The sequence below is a fragment of the Leptosomus discolor genome, chromosome 1, assembly GCF_034619465.1.
Source record: "Leptosomus discolor isolate bLepDis1 chromosome 1, bLepDis1.hap2, whole genome shotgun sequence".
NCBI classification, from domain to species: domain Eukaryota; kingdom Metazoa; phylum Chordata; class Aves; order Leptosomiformes; family Leptosomidae; genus Leptosomus; species Leptosomus discolor.
The window spans coordinates 149,937,104-149,962,849 of NC_141391.1; the positions used below are offsets into that span (position 1 = coordinate 149,937,104).

Here is a 25,746-nt window from a genome sequence, read left to right on the forward strand (position 1 = left end):
GACAGCAGCTACAGTTCACAAGCTAGCTGCAGCAGTGAGTAAGAAGAACTCTGTTTATGGGAATGCTTGTGGGAATGGCATGAAGAAGTTTAACTCCTGTTAGACTTGGAAAATGCCTTAGCCCTACACAGTTTGTCAGACACAAAAGTAATGTAGCATCAGAGCAGCGAGACCCATTGGTAAAAGGACACTAATCTGGCAGTTCTTCCTTGTTCTATTTCAAGAAAGTGTATTTCTCATCTTTTAGGCTTCTTGTGCTTCCAAAAGCTTAGGACAGGAGGAGTAATGGCTCAGTCAGATGCTACCTGCTACTTGCTCAAACAGCTTTGCCAGTACACGGTAGACCTACACAGCAGGAACAAAGCGGTGCAGTTGTGCATGTTAGTGCAATCCAGCTAAAGATACAGGTGATGGCACCATCCAAGACAACAAAGCAGCCAGAAGAATTCTCCAGAAACTTGGAGACAAAGACTCCCTAGCTGGCACCACAGACTGAAAGGCATGCTGCTCTGTCCTCACGTCTGCTGTCACTTGTGGTCTTGCTAGCACAATTTGTCCAACACATTGGCACATCCTCCTTTTAACCATACCGCTGTCTCCTGGGGCAACCTGCAGCAGCCTGAACTAGGGCTGTGGTCCCAGCTGATCTTGCTGCCCAATCTTGTCATGTAGCAACTCCACCTTGTTTTACCCCAGCTTCCCCAAGAATAATCAACTGTATTTCCTTGTTAGGTTTAAGATGTGAATAAGCATCTGCAGATAAGATTCCTACTGAACTCATTTGTCAAACCCACATTTGAATGTCAGTGCCTGGCGAAGCACTAGCGCACGGGGGTTCCCCAATGCAGTACTGCAACTGGTGAAGAAAGACCCTGCAGACTGAACACAGCCACTGAGGGAAGCTGCCACTAGCCCTATAGGACTTGCTGCTACATCATCAACGATGACAAAGGTAAACCAAGTCAACTTGAGCATGTGGCCCTCATGTCCCTCACCCCCTGAGCCACACCACCTCAACATTTGATTTCAAATCAGTGTTTTCTGATCCACCTGCAACTCGCAAACACCAAATTGAACTCCATAGGCCAACAAACAGCTCGCACTGCGGCAAACCAATGCTTCTCCCAAAGCAGCCTCATGCTCCTCCTTCACAGGCAAACAAGAGCGGTCAGGAATCCCGGGGTACTTTCTGCTTCGCTGCTGCTATGAAGTGAATGTAGCTACAGGACAGAGAAAGAAAGGTGGGGACTTGGCTCCACTCATTGGGGCAGCAGGGCAGTACAGATTTGCACAATATTTGTTCTACTGCATAGGTGCTGCTCCACCAGTTTCAGTGAAAGTAGTCTAAGATGACCAGTTATGTAATTTTCTGTTTTCTAGAGCGTACATTTCTCCTATCAGAAAGGCAGGGAGAAGGGCACTATACTAGCAGAAGGGACAAGGCCATGAGCATCCTGTTCTGGTTTCAAATCCTGGTCCTGGTTTCCTTGTTCCCCCATGATGACAGGAGCTGGAAGTGCACTCAGGCCCTGGATCCAGAGGGGCAGAGGTCAGGGTGAGAGGGGAAGGAGGAAGAAGACAAGAGAAAGAGGAGGACACGTTATGCTCCTGAGCAATTCCTGCTATTAAGTCAACAAACTGTTGGGTCGTGTCTCAGTTGCAGAGGACAGGAAGGAGGACAGCAAGTCATCCATCACACGTTCCCTCACCTCTCCCTGCTCCCTCTAAACCCTCACCTTATCCTGAAAGATTTCAGTGTGATATGATTGTAAACAGTTAAGGATTCCTCCAGTGCTAAGCCCACTACAAGCTGGGCCCACCCCCTCCCCCATTATGTACAATACATTCACCAACAACAGAAATTTATTTAAAAAGGCAACAGGTTAAATTCTGTAAACTGGATCCAGCTCCAAAACACACACGTTAATACTACAAGTAAATTCCATCATCGTCCTCTTCCACCCTGAAAAATATACCTGAGTTTAGCAGTCAATGAAAGTTTCTGCCCCCACCCCCGCCCTCCCCACCCAAAAAAATCCCTCAAACCCTGAACGAGACGCAGTCTCCGGTCACGGAAAGCCACTAGTTTGTGATGCTTGCCCTGTGGTGGTGAGCCAGCTGCTTGGCTGGCTGGGGCCCAGCACCACTCCAGGTTTCCAGCACAACGGACCCAGGAAGCTACATGCTGCTCGGGCGAGGGGAGGGTGGGAGGAAGGCCTGCCCCTCCTCCCCCTTGTCCAAATCACGTGTGGCTTTCGTCTTCGTGAGGTCCTTCCTTCCTCGGACTAGCTCTGGAAAAGGAAAAACAAGAGTTGGAGGCTTTAACTGGCAGCTTTAGAAAGGCATGTCATGATTTCATGCAACCAGTTCAAAGCTAGCACTATCGGTCCTCCTAGATTAAGTTTTACAGTCAGCTAAGACTATAGAGCCATGCCCAACACCTCTGCATAGCAGTAGTTCACTTCCCAGTTTCCTCCAGTGCTTCCCACTCTCATCAAATACTTCACTCCTTTAACCAGTGGGAAGAGAAAGACTCGCATTTCAACTCTGCTCTCTCTAGCAGTCCTTACTTGGTCCAGAGGCAACGCTGATGGTTTTTGTGATGACAGATCTTCCCGGGACATGGTTGCTGTAGGCATCTTCGGGAAGGGAACTTGAGCCTGATGCATTTGCATTCTGGAGCCAGGTTGAATGGAGAGAGTTTTAGCACATGAACATTAAGAGCAAATCCCATCTACTTTGCTGAATGCGTACATACAACATTTGCATACAAGCACGAATCTCGTGTATTCTTCCTGGGTTCCCCCCAAAGCACAACCTTTAATCCATGCCACTCCCGCAATGGCTTAGTTGTAAGCCAAGCTCCCTGAATACTAGAAGAAGGACTGTCATGCTGGGACTATGACAAAACAGTAACAGTCAAAGCACATTTATAAAATCTGAACAGGGAATTTTTGGAGTAGCAGAATCTTCCACTTGGGAAAAAAAAATGTGATATGCACATCCCCAATGAGAAGTAATTTTCTCTGAGGGAAATTTGAGACAGAGACAAAGGGCCAAGCAAGAGGAGAGGAAAAAGTGGGCGACATTAAAGTAAAGGAGTTCATAACAAGAGGCCAACTTCCACTTTGGTTAGCTACTCTGCCCTACTATGAAAAAGATGCAATAAAATATTTGCAAAGAAAATGGCAAGAGTCCATTTGATTAAGAGATACACAACCCTGGATGATACATTAACACAACACTGTCAGAAAACAAAACACTATGGGGATGGATAGGACAGGCTAACAAGTCTCCGTGATAGTGATTACTATTTGTTTTAAGGAGCTGCAATGAGACTCTCTCTCCAGCTTAGGAGACCACTTATTCCAAGGGTCTAAGAGTCACCTGTTAGCCTTTGAACTTCGCTTGCCACCTCCTCTGACTTCAAGCCATACCCTTTCAAGGGTATCCAACACTTATGGTCACCCAGGCATCACCCCCCTCCCACCTTGCCTTCTTGCAGAAAACAGAATCTTACCCCGAGGGTCTATACAAGTCCTGGGGTGGCACCCCCATGCCACCTCCACTGCCTCTCTGCTCCATCAGCAAGGCCTGAAAGTGACCTACGTTATCCTCTCGGCAGCGGTACAGGGGTCCCTCCTGAGAGAGGCCGTTGGCCTGGCCAGAGGCTGGGTGATGAGACAGGTGAGCATTCATAGGCGATCCATACGTCCTGGGCTGGAAGTGACTGGCAGGATGCCGGGATGCATAAGGAGAGCCAGTCTGTAGCATCACCCCGTGGGGAGGGAAAGCTGATGGGCCAAATCCCATCCCTGAACCCAGGTGTGGTGGGGGAGCTCCATAGAGGAACTCCCCTGCTGCCACCGAGCTTTGCCTCTTCGTGGCTGCGTTGTGGTTGTCCAAATCAAGAAACTCTTTGGGACTCTCCGGTCTTTCCTGGGACTCCTCGGACTTCTCATCTTCAGGCCCCAGATCCTGCCCTTCGCTCGGAGAAACCTCTTTGGCACTCGCTATGTCCATGCGGTTGGGAGAGGACAGGGTGGCGCTCAGTGCCTCGCAGCCCTGCAAGCTGCTGGCGGACCCCCGGTCCGGGAAAGGGGGTCTGGCCAGGGGCGGGTGGGCGGTGGGGTGCCCGCTGGGGCTGGCCTGGGGGTGGAGAGGCCTCTGCCAGTCCGAGTAGCCCTGTGGACAAGCGTAGTAGGGCGGTCGCTGGTAGTGGTGGTAGGAAGGTTGAGGCTGCGGCTGGTAGGGGTAGGGCATGCCCTGGGGGGGCCGATACCGGGGGAAGACGCTGGGGTGGGTGGTGCTCGGCTGGAAGCCCCGTGGGGGAAAATGCTGGGGGTGGGAGGCAGGAGGAGGAGGCTTCCCCCCCATCACGGGGCCAAACCCCTGCAGGCTCGGGTTGATGTGGTACCGCCCGGCCGAATTTGGGTATTCCAGACCGGGCATGTAGAGAGGGTGGAACTGGTTGGGGGCAGCCCCCATGGAGCTGGCATCCACACCAGCGAGGCCAGTGCCCTGCCCCATGCAAGGCACAGCTGCTTCGGGCAAAGCCTTCCCCCCACCGCAGAGGGGCTTTTCCAGCAGGTTGGTGGCTAGCCCCTTCCCCTCGGTGCTGGCCGCTGGCCCCTCGCCCACTGCCCCGTTCTCAGGCAGGGGACCCCCTCTCTCGGAGGCAGGCACCAGGTCCCTCACACAGCCCGGACCGCCAGCATAGCTGCTCTCTGCTGGCCACGTGCCCTTGCCCTGCCCTGCCTTCAGGTCGCCCTTCACGCTGGAGCTGTCCCCCTCCCCATCCAGGGGCAAGGTGCGCCTGGTGCACTCCATGGGCAGCGGGGGCTTCGGATGAGGTAGGAGTTTGGCGTAGGCCCCGTCGGGAATGCCGATGCACTGAGCCTTCTCGTCCACACCTGCTGGCGGCTCCACTGGAAAGAGGGAGAAAAAGTCAGGCGTCGGTCTAATTTTGGAAATTAGTCCTCCCTGCCCAACATGCGCACACATACTCACCCAAAGCACAAGTCTCTAAAGAGTAATTCCTGCCAGCTTAACCAGGTCTACCAAAGTATCCTTTCAGCATCCTGTTTTGCTGCTGACCCAAAACTGATGGGCAGCTCTGCCCAACAAGTCCCTAACATCTGGATGGAGAAAGCATCCCACTTTTGTGCAAATGGAAGAGAACATTTTTGTGCAAATGGAAGAGAAAAATGAGTGACTTTCTAAAGCCATGAAGGTCCTTCCATCATTAAGTACTCCAAAGCCTACAATATCCCATTCTCTACTTAAACCACGGCACCAGGACAACTGCTCTTCTGTGAGGCTGCAGCCTCCCTCCCACACCCACCACACAGTCTCTCCTTCACAGACCTTTAGCAATTCTGAAGTGCATTTTTGCAAAGTTAGGTGATCTTTAGTAGCTCCTTCTTTTCAAAGAGCTCTTTCAAAAACTCTTCATGAGGTTGCACCTCTTGTGGAAAGATGGCACATACAGACTGAATCCTCAAGATACAGTCCTGCTGTTGTTTGCAAACCACAAATAAGTCACACCTCCATCAGAGTAATATTGCACACGTGGGTTTGGTCTGATGCGTGGCTGTGCAAAGGCTGCCTAATGGAGAAGCAGAGTTGGGAAATACTGCAGTGGGGTGGGTTCACATGAGAGCAAGCTAAGAAGCTGGGGTAATGGCAGCTTGATTTCAGGCTGCATTGCCCCTTCTAGTCCACAAACCCCACTTGTCCACAGCTTGGGCACACTGAGATGCTGTGGAGCTGATTGCAGCCATATTTTAACTAACTGTGATTTGGAGATGCAGCTACTCTGCCCTGCAATCACTCAACGTCCTCCCCCGGTCTCTGTTCTATATCCAGCACAGTTAAATGATGATGACTTTTAAGCAATGCCACACAAGGAAAGAGTTTCCTCTTAGTACGAGGCACAGGAGGGATCGATAAAGATGCAAGGGTTTTGATCTCTAGTTTACCAGCTAGAATTAATGAAAAAAAAAATTTTTTTTTTTGATCTCTGGGGTTTTTTGATCTCTACTTTAAGTTTGTTTTATTTTTAAGGGTTTTTTTTTGATCTCTAGTTTACCAGCTAGAACTAGAAAGAAACTTGCAATGGCACACTCAACATGCTGCCATCCCACCTGAACTGACACAGCTGCTCAGGGGTGTTCAGGAAGTCCTGTTGTGTCAAGGTTTTGAGATGTTGAGACCTCACAAGGCACATGTGCATTTCAGAGGAGAAGCTGCATGGACATGTACTCAAAGGAGTATATTTAAACCATTTATTCACATAACATCTTATTTCCTTACCTAACTCTGCAGTTCCAATTTTTATATTAACTCCAAGTGAGCTCTAGAAGCATCACAGCCTATGCTTTGCATTTGCACCCCAGGGCAAACTGATAACTTGCAGGTATAGCTGGGACAGAGGAGACCTCTGGCAGGCTAAAGTGAAACAAAACTATCTTAGAAAAATATAAGGAATGACTGGAGCAGAAAATATATTCTAATTTAGATTAAAAAAGACATGCGTAAAAAATGCGTCCCACAACTATTTAATCAAGAATTGAATTATTTTCTAGAAAAAACCCTGCTTTTGTTGCTAAGCCTCAGCCACTTTTTAAAATTGACTCTGGTAAGCCTGAAAGTCAGAGCCTATTTTCTGCTTCTCTAGTGGCGCAAATCCAAACAAAGCCACATTTGCAGAGACAGGTTTTGTGCATCTGCAAGACAGTTAAGTTTGGGACACTATGGAGCCCAAGGGTAACAAAGCTGGCCTGGGGCTGCTCTATCACCCTCCTCGCAAGCGCACACCGGTGGGCAGAGGGTCTGCCCTGGCGTGGGACATGGCAGTGCGGTGAAGCAGGAGGGAGGGATGGCTGGTGGCAAGCAAAGGGGAGGTGGGCAGGGGGATGCAGGCAGGAAAGGTCGAATGCCACTAACAGGTGCTTGAGGGGTTACCTTGGTTGCTCTCTGTCTCCATGGTCTGACCAGCTGGATCCTGTGAGCTCCCGTTCCCCACGATGGGTTTCGGGGGCTGCACGCTGGAGGTGGAGGCGGCGTGAGCCAGCTGGGGAAAAGGGCCAGGGAGGTGCGGGGGTGGCGGCTGGCGAGGGTGGTAAGGCACACCCGGCGGGCACACACGGGAAGACAGCTGCTGCATGGCGATCATCTCTGGGCTGTCCATCATGGAGTCCCCACCCTGGCACCCTCTTTGAACCTGAGGCGGTCCCCCAAACAGAGCGGCCGGTGGCTGTGGCATCCTCTGGCCGGTGGCTTTCCCAGATGGTCTGATATACCCTGAGGGAGGCACCCCGTGAGGTAGGAAATTTGATTGCTCTGTCCACTGGCTGGGAGGCAGCGGTGGCCTCATGGCCCGGGGGTCCATCATATGACCCAGGGCACGGGGCTGGAGCGAGGGCCCTGGCCCCATGGGTGCCTTCTCCTCTGGCCCCACAGTGCCCTGGCCGGCGGGGCCATGGCTGCCATTCCACAGGGCCGGGTGCGTGCGGTTCAGGTACTTGTAAGGCCGGTACATGTGCCCTGGCGGGACCTCCGAGCCCTCCGGTGGCCTCACGGTGGGGCCGTTGTGCCTTGGGGGAAGGAAGCCCTGCTGGAACTGGGCAGGTGGGTAGATGGTGTCGGGCGGGGGGCCACTCATGCGCCCCAGCTGCAAAGCACCCGGCCGGGGGCCGAGGCCGGTGACATGGGTCGGTCCTGCACATGCCTGCTTCTCTGGGGCAGCCAGCCTGTGCCCGCGGTGCTCGCTCAGTCCCACGGCCGGCTGGGGAGGAAGGAGAGAGAGATGAGGTGGGTCTCAGTGTGAGCCATCGCACCGCAAATAGCGGCGAGGACCTGTGGGTCCCAGGGTGTTGGGTCCCGTGGCATTTCGTACCTGCATGGCAAAGTGCTGGTGCTGCTGGACCGGGTCTCCGGGATGGGGCTCAGGCACTCGTGGCGAGCCGTACAGTTTCGTGGGATCCGACCCACGCAGGGGACCGAACGTTCCTGGCACAGCTGGTCTCTGGGGGACAGGGAGGGGTGCAGAAGGGAGAAATAAAACAATCCATGAAGTGCAGAAAGCAGTAGAGCTGCTGCAGGTGAGGGGAAGGCAAGGCTGGAGGAACCATATAGATGAGCAGACAGGCTTTTTGGACATACCATGAAAAACTTGCAGTCTCTTTCCTACAAGGTGACACAGCTACCCTGTCAAAGCCACTTTCTCACACCCCAGCCACACGGCCATGTGCTCAAGGTTGCAATACACTCAGTAGTCACCCAATTACTTGGGAGCAAGCAAGAAGACTGGAGGGGGCAGTGGTTTGCTCCAAGGAGAGGAGCAGACCATAAGAGTATGCAAGGATGACGGGGGAACGTGCTGAATTTCCTTCAAAACACTCGTTGCCTCCAGCTCTCCTACCGACTCCTAGTACCTGCATCACAAGAATTGCTCTAAAAATTTTGTTTGATCTCTAGCTAAAAAGGCGAGGGGTAGCCTGGATCTCAGAGGAGCAGCTGATACACCACATCACAAGACATCACTGGCTAAAATGGAAAAAGCAGCGAAGGATGGATGAGGAACAGCCCAGAGGGGAGGGAGAACAGGTGGCATTCAGAAAAGAAATGTTGGGTTAAAGAGAGGTCACTGCTGCAGTCCAGGGTGGCCTTGTGTTTGATTTCATTTACTGCTTTTATAAATACTCAAGGCATGAAATGCAGCAGTACACAGATGGCACAAAGCTACCAGGCATCTGTAAACAATTGAGACAAAAGAAGATCAGCTTGTTCAGCGTCATAAACTGGAGGTTAAGAGAGGAAATGTGACTGCTTTCCATATACAATGGGGTAACTCTCTAAGGAGAGAACTGGGGGAGCCAGGGCTGGTGCAAGCCCACACAGGGACATGGCAACCATGGGAAAAGTTAGGAGACTGTTCCCAGCTAGCGTGGCAAAGACTGAATGTACCAGTTTAAATCTAAGGGCCAAAAAAAGCTTCAGTTGTAGAAACCATAGCCCTGACACTCAATCTCTGGGGAAAGGTTCTTGCCATACAGTAGGGATTTCACAGTAGAGAGCTTTATTCCCCTTTACCTCCCTCCCTCCACAGGCCTGATAGGTGAAGAACAGCAGAAACCGCTCCTTACCATCTGGCCAGGATGTGGCACAGGGCTGGGCATGCCACCGTACTGCAGAGAGCGAGGGAAACCTCGCCCATTGGAAGGGCCCACTTCTCGAGGAGGCTGCATTGGGTTGCCACTTGGATCCTCTGCAGAGGACGAGGAGAAGGAGGAGGAAGAGGAAGAGGAGGAAGAAGCAGGAGCCCTGGAAGTTGCTCGATATGGTGGAGGTTTTCCTCCATTTTCCAGGCGTTGCTGCCTCTTGCCTGGTCCATCTGGGTCTCGCGACCGAGTCCAAACACTGCCTGTGCTGGAGCGGCCAGTCCGCCGGCTCCTCTTCTCTCGTCTCCCATCTTCTCTGATCCAAAACTCCTCATCTGTGTCTCCATCTTCCCCAGGGAAGTGCTTCATCATTGCTCGGTGGAAACACCTCTCTAAGTTGTAAGCCATCTTGGTATACTCTGCATTCAAAAAAACCCAACATCAAGGACAGAGCCTGATAGAGAAACAATTAAGCAACATCGGACTCTCCCCATCAGATAAACCATCTCTCCTCCACAAAGCTTCTTTGAGGAAGACCTTTTTTTCTAACTAGTTGACTTTGGTTTACATTCTTAAACTCGATAAGCAATGCAGCATCAGATTTGTTCAGTAACCCCACCAGCGGACATAGGCATGACAAAGTACCGTTAGCAGCACAGCCTGCAGAGTCAGCATTAACTCAGTGTTCCAGCATAGTGCCAAGAATTACATTACGAGAAGCACCACCTCTGCTTGCAGAGATGCGTGACCTGCACAGTTAGCCAGCAGAGTGCTGAGAGGAGAAACGTGAACTTCCAGCAATGCTATTTGATTACATTCAGAGGCTTTTCTTGGACTTGTTCAAATCTCTGCTGTATGCTACAAGACAGAGAAAAATCAGCAAACGTATTTATCCACGTACAGTTTCTAAAGCACTTGCTGACCCTGACATGAAAACTATTGCCAACACCAGTGTCCCCATTGCATCATTTCCACAGGACAGGTCTGCTCAGAGGGGCTCCTACTTTTCATTGGGGTGGAGAGGAAGGAAAAGACATGTGAGAGGTGCTAATGACAAGGGCTTGAAGCAAATGACTCTCCAGTTGTTTCCACTAAACTAACCCTGAAGTTTCTTGGGAAACAGAGCTCAGTGGCAGTGCAGGAAGGCTTTTACTTGGGGCTTCAGTGACAAGCAGCTGGGTAGCTCTGTTTTCCCTTCAAGGCAGTGCTGGTGAGACAGTCTGCGGTGATGGCCCACCATATGGGAAGTGATTTCTTACCTAAGCAACATGTAAAATTTTAATTGACATGGCAGTTAAAGCCAGGGTTTCCCATTTATAGACTCATGTTCATTCAATAGCCAAGGAACCTAAAAACTACGTTTCCATCCGAAGGACTACAAGCCTGGTTCATGCCTCACTTTTCTGTGGTACTCAACAAACACTGGAAACTAACCAGACTTCAATGTTTTTCAAAGTCTGTGTTAGATTTTGTGAGAAAAAGGGGCACACAGACACACACAAGCACACAAAGGAATGAGCTCAGAAAGAAACAGACTTTCTTCCCTTTGTATGTTCTGCCTTCACAATCTACCAACATGGGAGTCCCTTGTATGCCACGCCACATTTCAGCATGACCAAACTGTGCTAAAAACCTCACTAAAACCCCAGGCCTTATTACTCAGGAGCTGCTGTTCTTTCATTCAGCCTCCCGAAAATATCCTGAAAGAGAATAAGCACAAATCAAGTACTGGTGAATAGGATGAGATCACTGGTTTCTTAGACTGAGCACTGGAAATAGATGAACTTAGCATCTTACTGCTCTTACCACTGCCTTCACCATTGTACTTAAGACAATTCCTGAACATGGTCTTCATATCGCCCACAAATTCTTCCTTGGTGCAGTACTGACCTCCATTCAATTTCTTCTCCATGCTAGAGATGTCCATGGGGGCCTGAAATGCAAGAAAACCTCCCTTCAATTACAGCAAGCCTAGTGGGGCTTACAAAGTTGCATAGCTAGCTTCCTCACAGAAAGGGAATGGGGAGCAGAGACTGCTCTCCTGAGATGAAGTAGCCTCTCATCTTTGGTTTCCTTGACTTGTAAGGCTAGGAGGGTCTACTGGAGTCATGAGGTTTGACTGAGAGGGTAACACAGCCCACAAAACTTCAAAACACTTCCAAAAACTACATCCTGGTCAACAAAGTGCATCAGTCAAGATGGCAGGATCGTTTTCCATACCTTAATGATCTGGTAGTAGTTGGGAGCATATGATTCATCAACGGGTTCCAAGAAGGGCCAAGAGTCCTTGTGAGCCTTTACCACATCTAGAACTGGTAGTAGCAAAAGAAAGGTGAATGGTTACACACACACACAGAGAGGATTATTTCACTTTGAGCAAGTCATGCAAAGGGGAAAGCTGGGGCAGGACTAACCTTTGTACATGGCTGTGAACTCATCGTCCAGTTCAAAGCTGTAATGGGAAGCACAACAGTGAATGTGCAGACTGAGGACATGTAAGACATGCTCTCGTAGTTCATCTTCCCTTCCACCCCATGCACAGTGCCGTAATGCTGACAAATAGGTGTCATCACAAGCACTTCTCTAGTGTGGACCAAATCCAGATGTTTCTTAGCTTACTCACCGCCGTTCTCCAACCTTTCTTCTCCCTCCTCATCCCTGTGAATGATCACATTCCCCTCCTTCCCGTACTCACTACCTCGACGCATCCATGTGCTACATGCCCAGCTGCATACTCACAGATCCTTGGTCCTTCGCTCTTCCTTGGTAGGGGAACTGGGATCCAAGTGGGAAAGCTCAGGGGGGAGCTCCTTCCCCTGCGCCAGCAGCCAGGCCCGCTCTTCACGAAGCTTCCTTCTCCTGGCCCGTTCTGCCATGGGAAAGGGGGAGACGTGAAAAACCATTCAGCACTCCTTGTCAACAACATCTTGCAGGCAAAACGAAGGCAGCTCCTGCAGCTCTCAGGAAGTCCAGTGAAACATTCTTGTTCTTTCAGCAAAAGCAGCAACGGCACAGAAGCAGAGGTGAGAATACAACACACCTTCAAAATGATCCTTCATTTCCCCTTGACTTTACAATCATTGATTTTGAAGCATTACTGTGATGCAGACGCTTCCCGAGGCAGCTTCCAGACAAATTCCTGAGCATGGTGGGGTACAAAGAAAGAAGTTCAAGACGGAGACCTAGGCATAGACCAGCACTATGGGAAGAGCTGACTTGTTACATTACCATCCTTCAGACGCTTCACCTAAGCCAGGTGAACTCAAGGCAGATGGTCTGGCACTGAAATGGATGACGAGCAGTGCCAATGGAAAGGTGAAGTTCTACCAGCTGGGTGGCAAGGAGTAACTGGGGTCATTAATATTCTTCACCACCACGGCTAGCTCTGGGAAGGTTGCTCAGGTAGGCCTTCAGGGCCAGCAGCCAGAGCAAGCAAGCTGCCACAAAGAGGGCCACTGGGACAGCTTTGGTTTAAGAGGTGAGAGACAGGAAGAAGCAACGCTGGTAATATAACCTGTGGTTTGCAACCAGACAGCTGGCTAACAGATTGCTTCATAATAGAAAGTTTATGGGCTCTTATGAACCTCATTTCCTTTTTCTTATAGGAAATCTGAATTCATCTGACTTGTTAAACACCTGCAGTTGTACCAGCTTTCTGTAGGAGCAGAATTCTGTGAAAGTAACGTTCAAGGAAATATGTCATAGGAGTAAGACCCTAGAAAACAGATGACATTGGAAAACACCTAGAGTGAAAGAAAGATGGGGGAGAGTTGGCTAATACCCTCTAGCAGAGGCTCCATCTTTGGAAAATGCCAAAGACTCAAGAAGCACCAGTGCTGGTGGGAGAGTATTAATTTACTGTCTTACTTTGTCCATCAAAAATGAACTTGGGATGGGGGTTGAGGGCACAAGAAAACTAGGAATAGCTACAAGGTGGGTATTTCCAGGGAGGTCCATGGCGAGGTATGTCAAAGACTGGTAAAAGAAAGTCCAAATTTCCTGTTAGAAGACTCTGGGTAGCAGTGAAGTTGGGAGGACAGGATTTGCATCTAAGATGTCATACAGAATCTAACAGCATCTGTTATAACATTTGACGAGAAGTCCAACATCAATCGCAGTTAACAGATATTATCTGAGTCTGTCCAAGCACAGTTCAGTACTTGATGCTTTTTTTGTAAAATTAGCACCACTTAAATGACATTGTAATGATGCCTAAGAGAGAAAGCTGAGAAAAAAATGGTGATGATTGGGGCAGCAAAAGGAAAATCTCATGGCAACAGCAGACGAGAGGTAAGGTGATGTAGACTTTAGAAATCCATCAAGGCCTGCCAATGATCTGACCTGGTAAACTGACAGGAATCAGAGAGCCCTGGTACCAGATTGGAGCTCAGTCAGGATTAATAGTAGGTCCCTCTACCACAGCAAGTGTTAAAATAGCGTATTAAAGATCAATTGATATAGCACATTAAAGATCACTGGCAGGGCTGGTGTCATGCTGTTGGCCTGGGTTGAGTCCTTTCAAAAGCTAACCAATGCCCTTAAAAGTACCTCAAAGAACTAGAAAGTCATATGTGCAAGAGCTAATGTTGGAGCAGCATCTGGGAAGAGAACTGGGAAACTCTAACCTGCTGTTGTGGAAGAAATCTAGAAAGCTGCTTTAGCTTATAAATTCAGGAAAGTACAGATGGGCCCAGCAGGAGGCTTGCTACCTGGGGTATGCGTTGGAGTGGGGGAAAGTGAAATCCCAGACTGGAAACAGAAATGTGATCTAAAAACAGGCATACGGTCCAAAACTGAGAAGCAGGTGAACTGCTGATGAAGTTCATTAGAGTGCAGATACTTCACCCTGTGTTTCACATCACCCCTCTATAGAAGGCCTTACAATATTGATGTTAAATCCCAACCAGACTGCAAAATACCAGGAAATCTTTGTTACTCTAAAGTCTCTGTCGATGGATGTCCAGTTTTAACAAGTCTGAACCAAGCAAAACAAGTGACTTCATTTTCAAATCACTTTCTGTCCATCATAAGAACTGTCATGAAAGTAAATGCTAAGAGATGGTGTGCTTGGCAATAAGGAAAGATGGTTAAGAAGCCAGAGTTTTACCCGGATAGCTGCCATTTCTAGGGATGAAAAATACTGCAGTGATTTAACTGAACAAGTCAGCCATTTAAATAACCTTTCTAAACAGCTTTTACACCAGCTTGAAAGGAGACTTCTCCTGACTTAGCCTAAACTGACTAGGGACAAGTTTAAACTAAAGAAACTGCATAAACCAAAATAAAAGCATCTCTGCCAAGAAAAGCATGAATGCATGCTAAATTGGCTTAAAACTGCCCAATCCCATGCCAGTTTCTTTGAGTGGCTCTGGTGCCTATGTATCAGACAATGTAGTGATTGCATTTACCCCAAAAAGGACATGACTTATACAGGTACATTTATCTTTGCAGCTCTTCTGGAACTTTGAAGATTAATTTTGTCTATACAGATAGAGAATTAAAGCACAGAAAATATACAATTTGCCAAGGTGAAACAGATATCTGTGGCAGATATGGAAGCTGGATGACTCTCAGTTTAGCTGGGATTAGCTAAGGACTGGTAACCAGGAATATATGAAGGCCAAGCAAGTAATTGGATTTTCTAAAGGTTAGAAAGGTAAGCAGGTAAAAGAAACTATTCTTAGATAACATCTGGTCTGCTACCAAACATCTGGCAGCAGACTGTTTCATCTTGGAAAGTTTACAAGGTTTGCATGAATTTAATCTTTTTTCCTTTTCTGATTCTTTATCCACTTATGGATTCACAACACTGATACGGCCATGCTTTACTGCCACAGTTTTCTGAAAATGTTCGGCCTTTCCCTGGAACTGCAACAGCCCAGCCAGCCACTGTGGCAAAAGCAGCAGATAAAGGAATCCCCGTAAGGGAGGCTGACAGAGAGAAGGTGGTCAGAAATGAGCTTGCTCTTAAACACTAGTGCAAACATTATTGGCTGAAAGCCTGCTGTCTGTGCTTCGATCGGAGGTATTAAGCACAACACGGCTGTTTCTTGCAGAACAGCTTAAATCAGCATTTAATACAAAACCACTAGAAAAACAAGACCAACACCTGAAGTTGCCACCTCTGGTGTTCTATTTAGCCTGGCCCCCTCATCTTTAGTTCTTCAATCTGGTAAGGCCAGTAGCAATATAAAAATACTACTCTTGCTACTCCCATGTTGTCCCCTTCCTTTTCTCCTCAAAAAGAATCCTTCTTTCATCATGCACTGGGCCAAAAGGACCAAATGCTATTCAGCAAGAGCAATACCAGCTAATCCTGCACACAAGGAGGCAAGTGGAGAGACAGAAAAGAACCACATGAATAGCAGAGAAAAAAGTACAGCTGGGGCAAGGGAGAAAGTAAGCATGATTTGAGGAAGACAACACAGTTGAAGGGTGCACTAGAGAACAGCCAACACCAAGGGAGAGACAGAGGAAAAGAAGCTACGGTCAAACAAATTTATCTGAGGTAAGCACAAGAATAGATATTCCCGTTAGCACGTCTGGCGGGGCAGGAATGCAAATAGCAGATCTTAATTCAAGATCTCAGTCTTGGATTTGAATGCTTCACACTGGCTGCACGTACCTTCCACTGCTTTCACCTTCTCCTCCATCTCTCTCTTCCTCTCCTCCTTTAGCAGCTGTTCCTGCTCCCTCTTCTGCACTGCTATAAGGATTTGGCGCTCCTCCTCTTCCTCTCTGCGCCTCTGCTTCTCCATCGAACTCAGCATGTTTGGGTTTACCTGTGAGAAAATGGTGCACCAAAAACTGTAATGCATTGGCTTACTGAAGTCTAGGCAGAGGCAGGTTTACTTTGGGCAAGCATTAAAGCATACCTACAATGAATGGCTGGGGGGAAAAAAAAAGGGAAAAAAAAGGATTTGTACATATGAATTCTTGGATGAAAAGCAACATGTAAAGGAAAGTTGTTTGTCAAGCAATGAAATCCTACTGAGACAGGGACAAAGGAAGGAGAAATGATGGGTTAGATAAGCTGCCGTTCTGCCAGGATGCACCGCATGTATTTCCCTTCTGGGCAAAGGATTTGGCCTGTTGACACCCCACACGACACCTTTACTCATTCCAGCAAGTAGAGCCCTGAATTGCAAGTGCGAGCAGAAAGGACTACTTCGCCGAACCTGGCTCTGCTATAACACAGCAGGATTACAATAGGAAAAGAGACTAGTACAGCCTTGCACTGAGGTATCGTTTGGAGTGCCTTCCTTTCCTGTTCAAAGTAAGGCCCACCATATTTATGTCTGCTCACCTCCCCTGATCTAGCTCTCTTGTTTGTTGGGGCAGTTTTCCTGCTGGATCCAGTTTTCTTATTCAAGGATGCCTGGCTCTTTATTGCCCCACTTCCTCACTTCCCTACTGCCAGCAGGCTGCAAGGGTGTGTTTGATCCTACTTAGACTGCAGGCTTCTGAGACCAGGGATCACCTGCTCCTACTTCTCCAGTAAAGTGTGAGGTATGTATATGGTAGTGTGGAATTACCTTTATTAGCTAAATTTAATTATAGGACAAATGAATCAGTCATCCACTAGCCACTCCCACCTCTTTCACTTCTGCGAGACCAAGATGTGTGCCTTATCAGCAGCGAATACCAACAGGAAAAGAACAATGTGCGTACAGTTTTCTCCACCTTCATTTTCAGGGAATAACCAGCAACCACCACTTAGGTAGAAGGCATTTCCTGAGGATTAGCAATCAGCTGGGGTCCCTTGGCTGATGCTCAGACCATCAACTTCTCCAGGCCCATTATTAATCCCCAGAAAAAAACCTGACACCATGATTACTATTTTGTCCTTGTTTCATTGTCTAGAAGTGGAACCTTAGGATGTTTTGATAAACACCTAGAAATGTTGTCTGGTTTCACTGTACATTCATTCCCCTTCTGCCTTCCCTTCCCCTGCACAGCGCTGCCCTACAATCTCTCCCTGCAGCTCTCCATGGATAGGCATCATGTATTATCTCTGTCTCCAGCAGCAACAATATATTAAGAGAACTGTGCTTCAGCCACCAACAGCCATGGAGAAATGTCCAAGAGAGGGTGATGGGACTCTTGACAACATTATGACCATATCTTGCATTTAGGGACAGACTGGACAGTAAAACCACCTATTCTATGCTGATCTTTTTTGGTGAAACCCACAGCATGATCTCACCAAGAGGCAACTCTACGTATCTTCTTTTCCTTTTTAGATCTTTGCCAGTATTAGTATGACACTCTTCTACCCCTTTCCTAGGGAAACCATTCTGTGAGTCCACAAGCCTCTAGGTTAGCCAGCTTCTCCTCACATTCAGTCTGGAGTTAATTTCTCATCCCCTCATTCCATCCAGTTATTCGTAGTTACGCTCTTCGGGGTGAACACAAATTCTGCTGCTCTTCAGCAGCATTCCAGCCTTTATGTGCTTCCTCAGACACTTACACAAAACTCCCATGTTTCTATAGTTAGGTTAAATGTTTCCTTATAAAGCAATCCTTCCAGCTCCCTAATCATTCCAGTTGTCCCTCTCAGACCTTTCCTCCAACCGATCAATATTCAAACACCAGGATGCCCAGGACTGAAATTGCATGTCAAGTACAAGAAGAACCTACAGAATCTGGCTCTACATTTCCACTTTTGATTCTTTTTATATCTGTTTCTCAGTTGCCCTACCATCTGATTTTCTGCTCATGCACTGCAAGCAACTTCCTTTCAGGCTTGATCCTGATCATCATCAAAGAGTTTTCCCCTAACCTTCTTGATCAATCTTTAAATTGCAGTAGGGACCAAAAAAGTCAGGTTCTGCAGCAATTAGAAGAGAAAGAGTTGAGCAGGAACCAGCCACCAAAGTTGGTACACCAAGATATTTTATTGATGACGTGACCATCAGCCTTTAGATTCTTCAGTCAGTAGATCTAAGCCAGCCTGGCATGCCCCACTATTTTCTTCAACTGTTGGTACACGGATCAGACCTTCCCTTTCCCTGGATTCATACAGCTTCCACCATTCGTGTCCTATGGCAACATGTATACAACATCCAAGCTGCAGTGCTCACACCAGGACCTCACCAAGCCTGCAGGGTGCCTTCAGCACCCTATATTGTAGTGGCACAACACAGAATCCACAGAACGCTCTAGATCAACCCACCACAAATATGTCATCGACAAAGCAACGAGACAATTTTAAGCAGAGGAGAAGATGTCATCCTCTAGCAAGATCTATCAAGAGAAGAAATGGGAAAAGCAGAAACCACAAATGCAGCGTAGTGCACACCAAGGACTGCATCAGACACCCACAACTGCACTTGCTCCCTGCAGTGCTTGCAGGGCAGCAGCAATGCTGTCGCGGGCTCTTCGAGACGCTTCAGATACAGAAATAGTCTGTTTTTCAGAGGGACCTATGCCCGGTGTCGCACTTAAGCCCACTGGGGATGAGTGTGCTCGACTCAGAGTTAAAAAAATAAGCAAATACGAACAAGTAAACTCCTACTAGATGTGATGGAAGCAGACACAACGCAAGTTAAACTTCCTTCCCGACCGAAGAGGTGGCAAAGGGACATTTCTCCAGCTTCCTCCCCATTTGGAGGATAAAAACCACCCCTCGCAAATGCGACCGCAGCATCACCACCTCCTTCCCTCCGCCAGAGAGCACTCCAGGACACGACATTGCTGCCTTCCCCCCTGCCTGGGACCCCGAAAGGGCCAAACTTCTGCCTTTTGCTTTGCTCTTCAGACAGCGACTATCAGACTTCAGGGGCAGAAGGCCAGGAGGTGCGGGCGCCCTGGCCCCCTCCAGCCACACGCCCTGGCCCCTCATCCTCCAAACCTTCCCTGCTCCAGTTTCCGCAGCGCTGCCTTAATGAGGGTGCTGCTCAGGCGGCTCTTTAATGAGGAGCTAATCTGAACCACCTGTTGAGAAATCCTCCGCAGGATTAGGAGCCTACGGAATAGTTATATCTTGGATCGAAGAGCCATTCAGCTCACGGAGCCGGGAAGAAGGGGTCACCCCTGCACTGGGCTGAGGTTTTCTCCCCCAGACTCGCATGCTGTCCACCCCTCGCTTGGCAAACAAGCCATCAGACATGTTGGCACCTTCCCTGGCTCCCCCGTGGCAGGGATGACTGCCATGTCCTGCTGGGGAGCCAGTGCGATCATCCCCACCCTCGCGCTGTCTGGCTCCCTGTGCCCCGGCACAGCGGGTGCCAAGGGCCCCCCGCTTGCTGGAAACGTTTCACTGGCCCACAGGCAGCAATTAACAGCCCTCTGCTGCCGCAGACCTGGAGCACCTGCGGTACTGATTAGCATCATTCAGGCTCCATGTGTTTCCCACTCCCCTCCTCCTCTGGGATTTCTGCTGCCTGTGAACAAACACGTGTCCCTGTGCTTCCTGGATGGTGGGCTTTGCAGAGAGCAATTCTGGCCCCAAACTGACCATTGCTGGGGTCTTATTTTCCTCTCGGCAGGCTTTTATCTGCAGCATGATGAGAGGTTCTTCCTTCCTTTTATTTATCTATTCTAAGGAATCATATTTATTGCAGAGAACTGTACTTTCTCCTTTGTTTTGCAGGAACCCCTGACCCCGGCTCACATGGAATATTCCCTGCAGTTTAATTTCCCAGGGTTTGACAAAACACCAGGTAACTACGTTTTCGTTACATTTACAGCGAGAGATTATGCCACAGCCTGATAGAATCAAGCCAATTTTTTTCCTGCAAAGCTAATCCCCTGTTGCCTGACCAATTGCTTTGGGTAGCAGTTGCCAGTTCAAAGACCCCCCATCTCCAACGTACCATGCCCCTGGCTGTGCCAGCATGACTGTTGGGGGCTGCGTGGTGAACTGGATCGGAAAGCTGATCTACGTTAAAAATAACCCTGACCAAAGAAAAAGGTTATATTTAACTCCAGTCATTTTCCTGGGTCTGGTTCACTGCACAGACCCGCAAGCAGCAGCACTGTTACACTGATGGGGTGGAGAGGAGATGAGGGTGAAGAGGCACAGAAAGAGCTGTTTCAGCCGACAGGGCTGCAGTTTGATAAGCATTTCTTTAAGCAGCCTAAACTGTGACTTCCATTTCCAGCTGACCCCCTCGTAGCTCAGCTCCATACTGCATCAGTCATTCTTCTCTCCCTCTGCACTATCTACACCCTCATGTGTTTGCAGCCTCACGTTTTCCCCTTGGCTGAATTTCTGTCATTTCCCTTTGTAAGCCGGTTCTTCTAGCCCTCTCATCCTTCTTCGACTTTTCTTTGAACTGCCTCGAATGTGCCAGCACTTTCATTGAAGTGGAATTCCCCAGACTGAGCGCAGATTTCCATATGCAGCTGCACCAGAGTCTGCGGCGAGGCCGGTTACCTCTGCGATCCAGAGGGCAGCACCTCCCTGCTTGCCATAGAAACCCCGAGTGTCAGCCTGCCTTTGACGGGCATTACCACCCATCTCTCTTTCAGCACAAGCACTTTCAAACGACTCCTTCCCACTGAATAGCGATACTGCGGTTTGTTTTTTCCCCCAGGAGGCATCTGCTCTTGCCTCCCTCCGTCGTCCTCCCCCTCGCACCCCCCCTCACCTCCTGCTTGATTGGTTTGATGGGCTGATGGTCAGACATCCACCTGGGAGAAAACTCTGTCCGCTGCAGACGCTTCTCCTGAAACAGGGTTGAGAATTGAGGGAAGGAAAAAGAGAGTGGAGGAAATTAGGGCACATCGGTGATACTGGCAGGAGAAACTCTGGGGGCTAGAAGTGACCATGAAATCCCTATTAGCTTTACAAGGGTAGCAAACAAGCAAACTGAACTCAATCCAAGAACATCACACTGACCGCAGAGCCCATTTTACAAAGCCATCTAGCCGAAGCATCCTGTTCCAAATCTGTCCCACCTGAAAACTTTCAGTTGACGGACAATACCCTTTGGAGTTTCAGGGCTCTGACGTACCAGCTCAAGCAGAGCCAGCTGAGAAACGGCAGTAAAAGTGGAATCACAGGCAGTTTGCACAGAAAAGCTAGGCTGTAAATTGCAGCAGTTCAAAAGCAGACAGAGGTTCCCTGCTAGCAGAAAAGGAACACAGAACATGGCTGAAGACAGTAACCACTTCAGCCATCCAACCTACATTGTCGTTCAATCATGAACCAGATCCTTAAGTATCGACCCTAGTCCTGCCATTCCGTGGGGGAGAGCCTTTCTCCCCATACGCAAGGTAAACAGCCCCCACATCCACGACATCTGCAGGCTGGAAGCAGGGGAGAGCAGGATGGGGTGACAGGCTGCTTGCATTTAGCTCTCCTTCAATCAGCAAAAGTCCATGCTCTTGGAAGCAGTCAAAGAGAGGTAAACAGGATGTCATGTCTCCTCACCTTCTGTGCAATCATGTTGCAGATCTCCGGCAGGAAGTCTTCACTCAAGAGTTTGTAGAGCTGCCGCTCTCTAAGGGAAGTCCTCTCTCTGAAGCTCTCTGTGACCTGCCTCCACTCCTCTTCCGTCTGACAGAGCAGCCACCATGTCCCACGGCCAGGCCCTTGGGACCCTTCAACAACATGAAAGGATGTTATCTCCACAGCAGTTATGACTAACAACTTTTCTTTATCCCTTTTCTTCTCCTCTCCTTAGGGCTCAGGAAGAGCAAAAGATACTGCCGGTGGCCACTGTTATGGGAAACATGTCCTTTGCTATAGACCCAAAGCTGTCTTCACTGACCAGAAGCACTGCTCCCTCCTCTAGCAACACTGAAAGTGATGCCAAGCCACAGAGGAAGTACATAGGTGAAGAAATAATGGTGGCACTTTGCAACACACAGGTAGCGTGACATCCCTGTAGCAAGTGTCCACTCCAGTTATGGTGGACCAGATAAAAGGAGTTAATTTGTTTCTTGTAATCGAAGCTGTCAGCCAGAGCAGCACATGGGGTAATGCAAATGTCTGATTTAGTCTGGCAGCAGAATAAAAACATTGAAAATTAATGTTATTTGAAAGAAGCCTATTTTTTTTCTTTTTTTTTTAGCACTGCAAACCTTTGCTGCGGTGAATAAAACCTCCCATTCTCCCCAAATTAAACATTTTGTTTGCAGGCACTTGAAAGAACAGAAGAGGAAGTGAAGGACGGGGTTCATCGGGCTGCCAGATGAGGGGGAAGTTCCAAAAGTTCACATCCCATCCCTGCTTGATCCCAAGTGGGATCTGAAGCAGATCACCCACCGCTCTGAAGCATGTCCCAACTACCAAGATACTCTGAGCTGTTCCGCCCTGTGTGAAACATTTGAATGTTAATTGTGAAGGAAGGACTCTCTTGCATGGTGGTTGGAACACCCACCTGGAGAGGGGGAATGTGGTTCCTGCACCACAAATGTTTACACAGAGCAGAGAAGCCTCATGGGTTGCAACTTGCATGCTTTTGCCCCAAGATGCTCTCTAAGCAAAAAATGTTGTGGCCCATTTTTGGGGAGGGGGAAGATGTTGGTTCAAACCCCTTCAGGCTGAGGGGTTCTCAGCTCCCTCTAGACTTTTCTAGAGCTAGCCACTGGCTACTGGAAAGAAAGCAATGGTCACCACCCCCACTGGCAGATGTCATGCAGCTTCTCACCACATTTTCAAGCAAATTAACTATGAAAAATATAAAGCAGCAAAAAAACACAGCCCTTTTCTCTCAGAACCTGACCCTGGGCCCTTTGTGGATCTGAGCTGCAAGTGGCTCCAGCACAGAAGCTATCAGGTTGCCCCAGGAAGACTGGAAAGCTGCAGCCTCCCTCCGGCCACCTGCCCGCTGTCGGAAACCTCCGTGCTGCGTTAGCGGCACAGAGCGAGCGTGTGCTAGCTCCAGGTCACAGGCCAGCCTGTAGCTTAACCCACCCTCAGCTTCAGCTCAAGTTAATGCACTGGGCATTGGTAACCGAGATGGTGAAGGACCAACAACGTGCTGGTTTCTGCTGCCCCGGCTCTGCGAAGCCATCTGCTTCCCACCTGCAGTGGGGAGCCTACCTGCACGCTGCCCCCAGAGCCTGCACCCTTGTTTCCCCTTCCCTTGCCAGCTGCCTACAGGCAACTCGTTTCAGTAGCAGCCAGGACTAAGGCACTGCTTTGTGCCACCAGAAGATTACTCTGCAGCTGAAGTGACATAATTTGCTGGAAGACAATGATCTGATAAAACCCCAGTGCCTCATGTGCCTTGCTCCAGCTCTGCTGCCCAGCTCCGGAGCAGCCACCAGGAAATCTGAAGACAAAAGGTGAAGGGAAGGAGGCCCGGGAAAGACAATGCTACCTTTGCCTTTTATTGTGGGGAAAGGGGCAGGCTGAGCCCTTGGGCTATGTGGAAGCCAATGGATCCACATGTGTGACAAATGAGTCCCAGCCCCCTCGAATTCACTTTCACATTACGTTGCCAACTTGCTTTTTCTGTTTGCCTCATTAACCCTTAGGTGGGTATCCCCAAGACATCATTTACTGAGGAAGGAAACACGAGGAGAATCAAAAAGGTTCTTCCTTCCCTATCTTGGCATCACTGACCCCACTCTTTTCCCAGTCCAAAAAACCCCGCTACAAGCAGGGGCTTCTGTTCACCTCATTCCCAGAAGAGCAAGGGCGATTCACAGCCCATTTCCATCAACTTTAGTAAGTGGGCCCCCAAGGCCTAACGTAACCCAATAGGTTAGGTTCCTTCATCCCAAACTAATCCACGATAAGATAGGAAGCCTGCAGGTGCCCAGGCTCCCAGCTGAAAGGCAGCCTGTAATACCAACCCCTCCTTCCAAACTCGGCCCCAATCACAGGCAGAAAGACTCTCCCTTTCCTGAGAAAGGCATCTCCTTGGGCTTTGATAATTTGAGAACCATGTTAGCTGATCGTATCAACTCTGACCCTGCAAAATCTCTTTACCATTTCTTATCTGAGTCTCGCGGATAAGCAAGTTCTCTTCTGCCTTCTCCCTACCAAAAAAGAAAGAGAAGGAGTGATACAATAAATACATCACATCACTGAAATGCAGATGCTTCTGAGAAGAATGGCGGGGCGCAGCAATTACTCAATGCACAGCAAAACCATGAAAAAAAACCATGCTGCAGAACACAAGTTCGATACATATTTTCACATATATATTTATCATAGCTTCATAAAATTTTAAGACGTGAAGGGTGCAGGCTGCAGTTTGGCAAAGACAGTATTTCAATTCTTATAGGAAGCATCCCAAAATCTATACTGACTCAAGCGGCCAGGATTTTTGTCTTCAATCGCTACACAGTGAAAGCATTCTTTATCAGGAGCATATCCCCTAGCACTGCACGGAGGAATTGCATCCAAAGTGAAGCTGTTGGAAGAGTGATACCCACTCTTTCACCAATCTTGGCTTCCAGCTCAGTCAGAATTTTCTTTGGAGAGCGATCAAAGCATCCACCAAGTCTGAGCTTGCCTCACTTCACAGATGCATTGAAATTATGGCTGCGTGGAATATACATACTTATTGGGGGAACCCCAGAACTACATTATACTTCCCTCTGGGAACATGTGCATTTTACATCTATTGCAGAAACAACCTTTCCATACCTCAGCAAATTTTCCTCCAGTAGTTTTTTCCGCTTTGGGGGTCGCCCTCGTCTCTTGCCCGTTTTCCCAGGAACATTCGGGGTGTTCGTCTGCCCTCCGCATCCCCTGCGAAATGGCAAAACCACCATGAAGTAACTGCTGAGCAAGGGAACTGTGGCTATCAGAATGGGAGAAGAGCAGGGAAACCAGAACAGCTGCTAGGAACCCAACTGAAGGAAGGATTAAATCAGAGTAGCAACGGGACAGGGAGGGGAGGAGAGGAGGGATTCCCACTGGCTGGGAGCCTGATCTGGGAGCCGCCGGCACGGTGCGGGGCAGACGGGGAGGAATGCGGTGGGGCAGGCAGCATCGCTCCCACAGCAGGCTCTCCTGGTGCCACAAAGGCTGCAGGCTGGCTCTGACACAATGCACGACGCGGGGCAGCTCGCAGTCTGCTTGGCAACTCCGGTCTCGCCGCGCACCACCTCAGCCCTCTCCCAGGCCCCCCCTCCGTGCTGCCGCATGCTCCCCCCCCGCCCCCCGCCACAACAGCAGTCAGGCGGAGTCCCCTGCCGCCCCCCCCCCCCCCCCCCCAGGGGGGATGTGGGGGGGTTGTTACCTGTCTGGAGCCAGCTCTCCGTTGGTTTTCCCCTGCACTGGGTCCTCCTTGTACATCCGTGTGCCGTAGAAGTACCAGTACAAGGCACCGTTGCTGTCCTCGCCCAGCGGCTCCACGCGGAGGCTGTCGGCGTCCAAGCCCTGTGCCCACCGGGAGCCCCCCGCCAGACGGTGACAAGTTGAAAAGCGGCCACATTGTCACACAAAACATGATGACACCCCTCTGCAAACACCTCCCTCCCTCCTCCCCTCCCACCATGCCACAGCAGCAGTACAGCTGCTCCTCCGGGCAGAGCTGGGAAAATGTTACTCCAGGGGGAAAGCGACGTTCTCTCTCTGTCCAGGGAGGGATTTAGATTGGCATCTCTAATTTGAATGGCCTCTCTCGTTTTAACATTTCATCTCTGGTGCTTCTGACAGGGAAGGTCTAAT

At 49.3% G+C, this 25,746-nt stretch overlaps 1 protein-coding gene across 1 annotated transcript in view; it reads right to left on the reverse strand.

Moving 5' to 3' along the window:
* Positions 1 to 2,178: 2,178 nt before the first annotated feature.
* The window catches only part of CECR2 (CECR2 histone acetyl-lysine reader), a 98,971-nt gene continuing 75,403 nt past the window's right edge, over positions 2,179 to 25,746 (reverse strand). The window contains exons 4-19 of the mRNA XM_086461240.1: positions 25,316 to 25,455; positions 24,718 to 24,822; positions 24,055 to 24,104; positions 21,544 to 21,713; positions 20,759 to 20,836; positions 15,790 to 15,946; positions 11,904 to 12,033; positions 11,579 to 11,616; positions 11,385 to 11,476; positions 10,971 to 11,097; positions 9,150 to 9,583; positions 7,901 to 8,029; positions 6,967 to 7,789; positions 3,521 to 4,928; positions 2,571 to 2,676; positions 2,179 to 2,289 (exon numbers count right to left, since the gene is read on the reverse strand). Of these exons, the coding sequence (XP_086317366.1) occupies positions 2,179 to 2,289; positions 2,571 to 2,676; positions 3,521 to 4,928; positions 6,967 to 7,789; positions 7,901 to 8,029; positions 9,150 to 9,583; positions 10,971 to 11,097; positions 11,385 to 11,476; positions 11,579 to 11,616; positions 11,904 to 12,033; positions 15,790 to 15,946; positions 20,759 to 20,836; positions 21,544 to 21,713; positions 24,055 to 24,104; positions 24,718 to 24,822; positions 25,316 to 25,455 (4,098 nt within the window). The remainder of the gene's footprint in view (positions 2,290 to 2,570; positions 2,677 to 3,520; positions 4,929 to 6,966; positions 7,790 to 7,900; positions 8,030 to 9,149; positions 9,584 to 10,970; positions 11,098 to 11,384; positions 11,477 to 11,578; positions 11,617 to 11,903; positions 12,034 to 15,789; positions 15,947 to 20,758; positions 20,837 to 21,543; positions 21,714 to 24,054; positions 24,105 to 24,717; positions 24,823 to 25,315; positions 25,456 to 25,746) is intronic.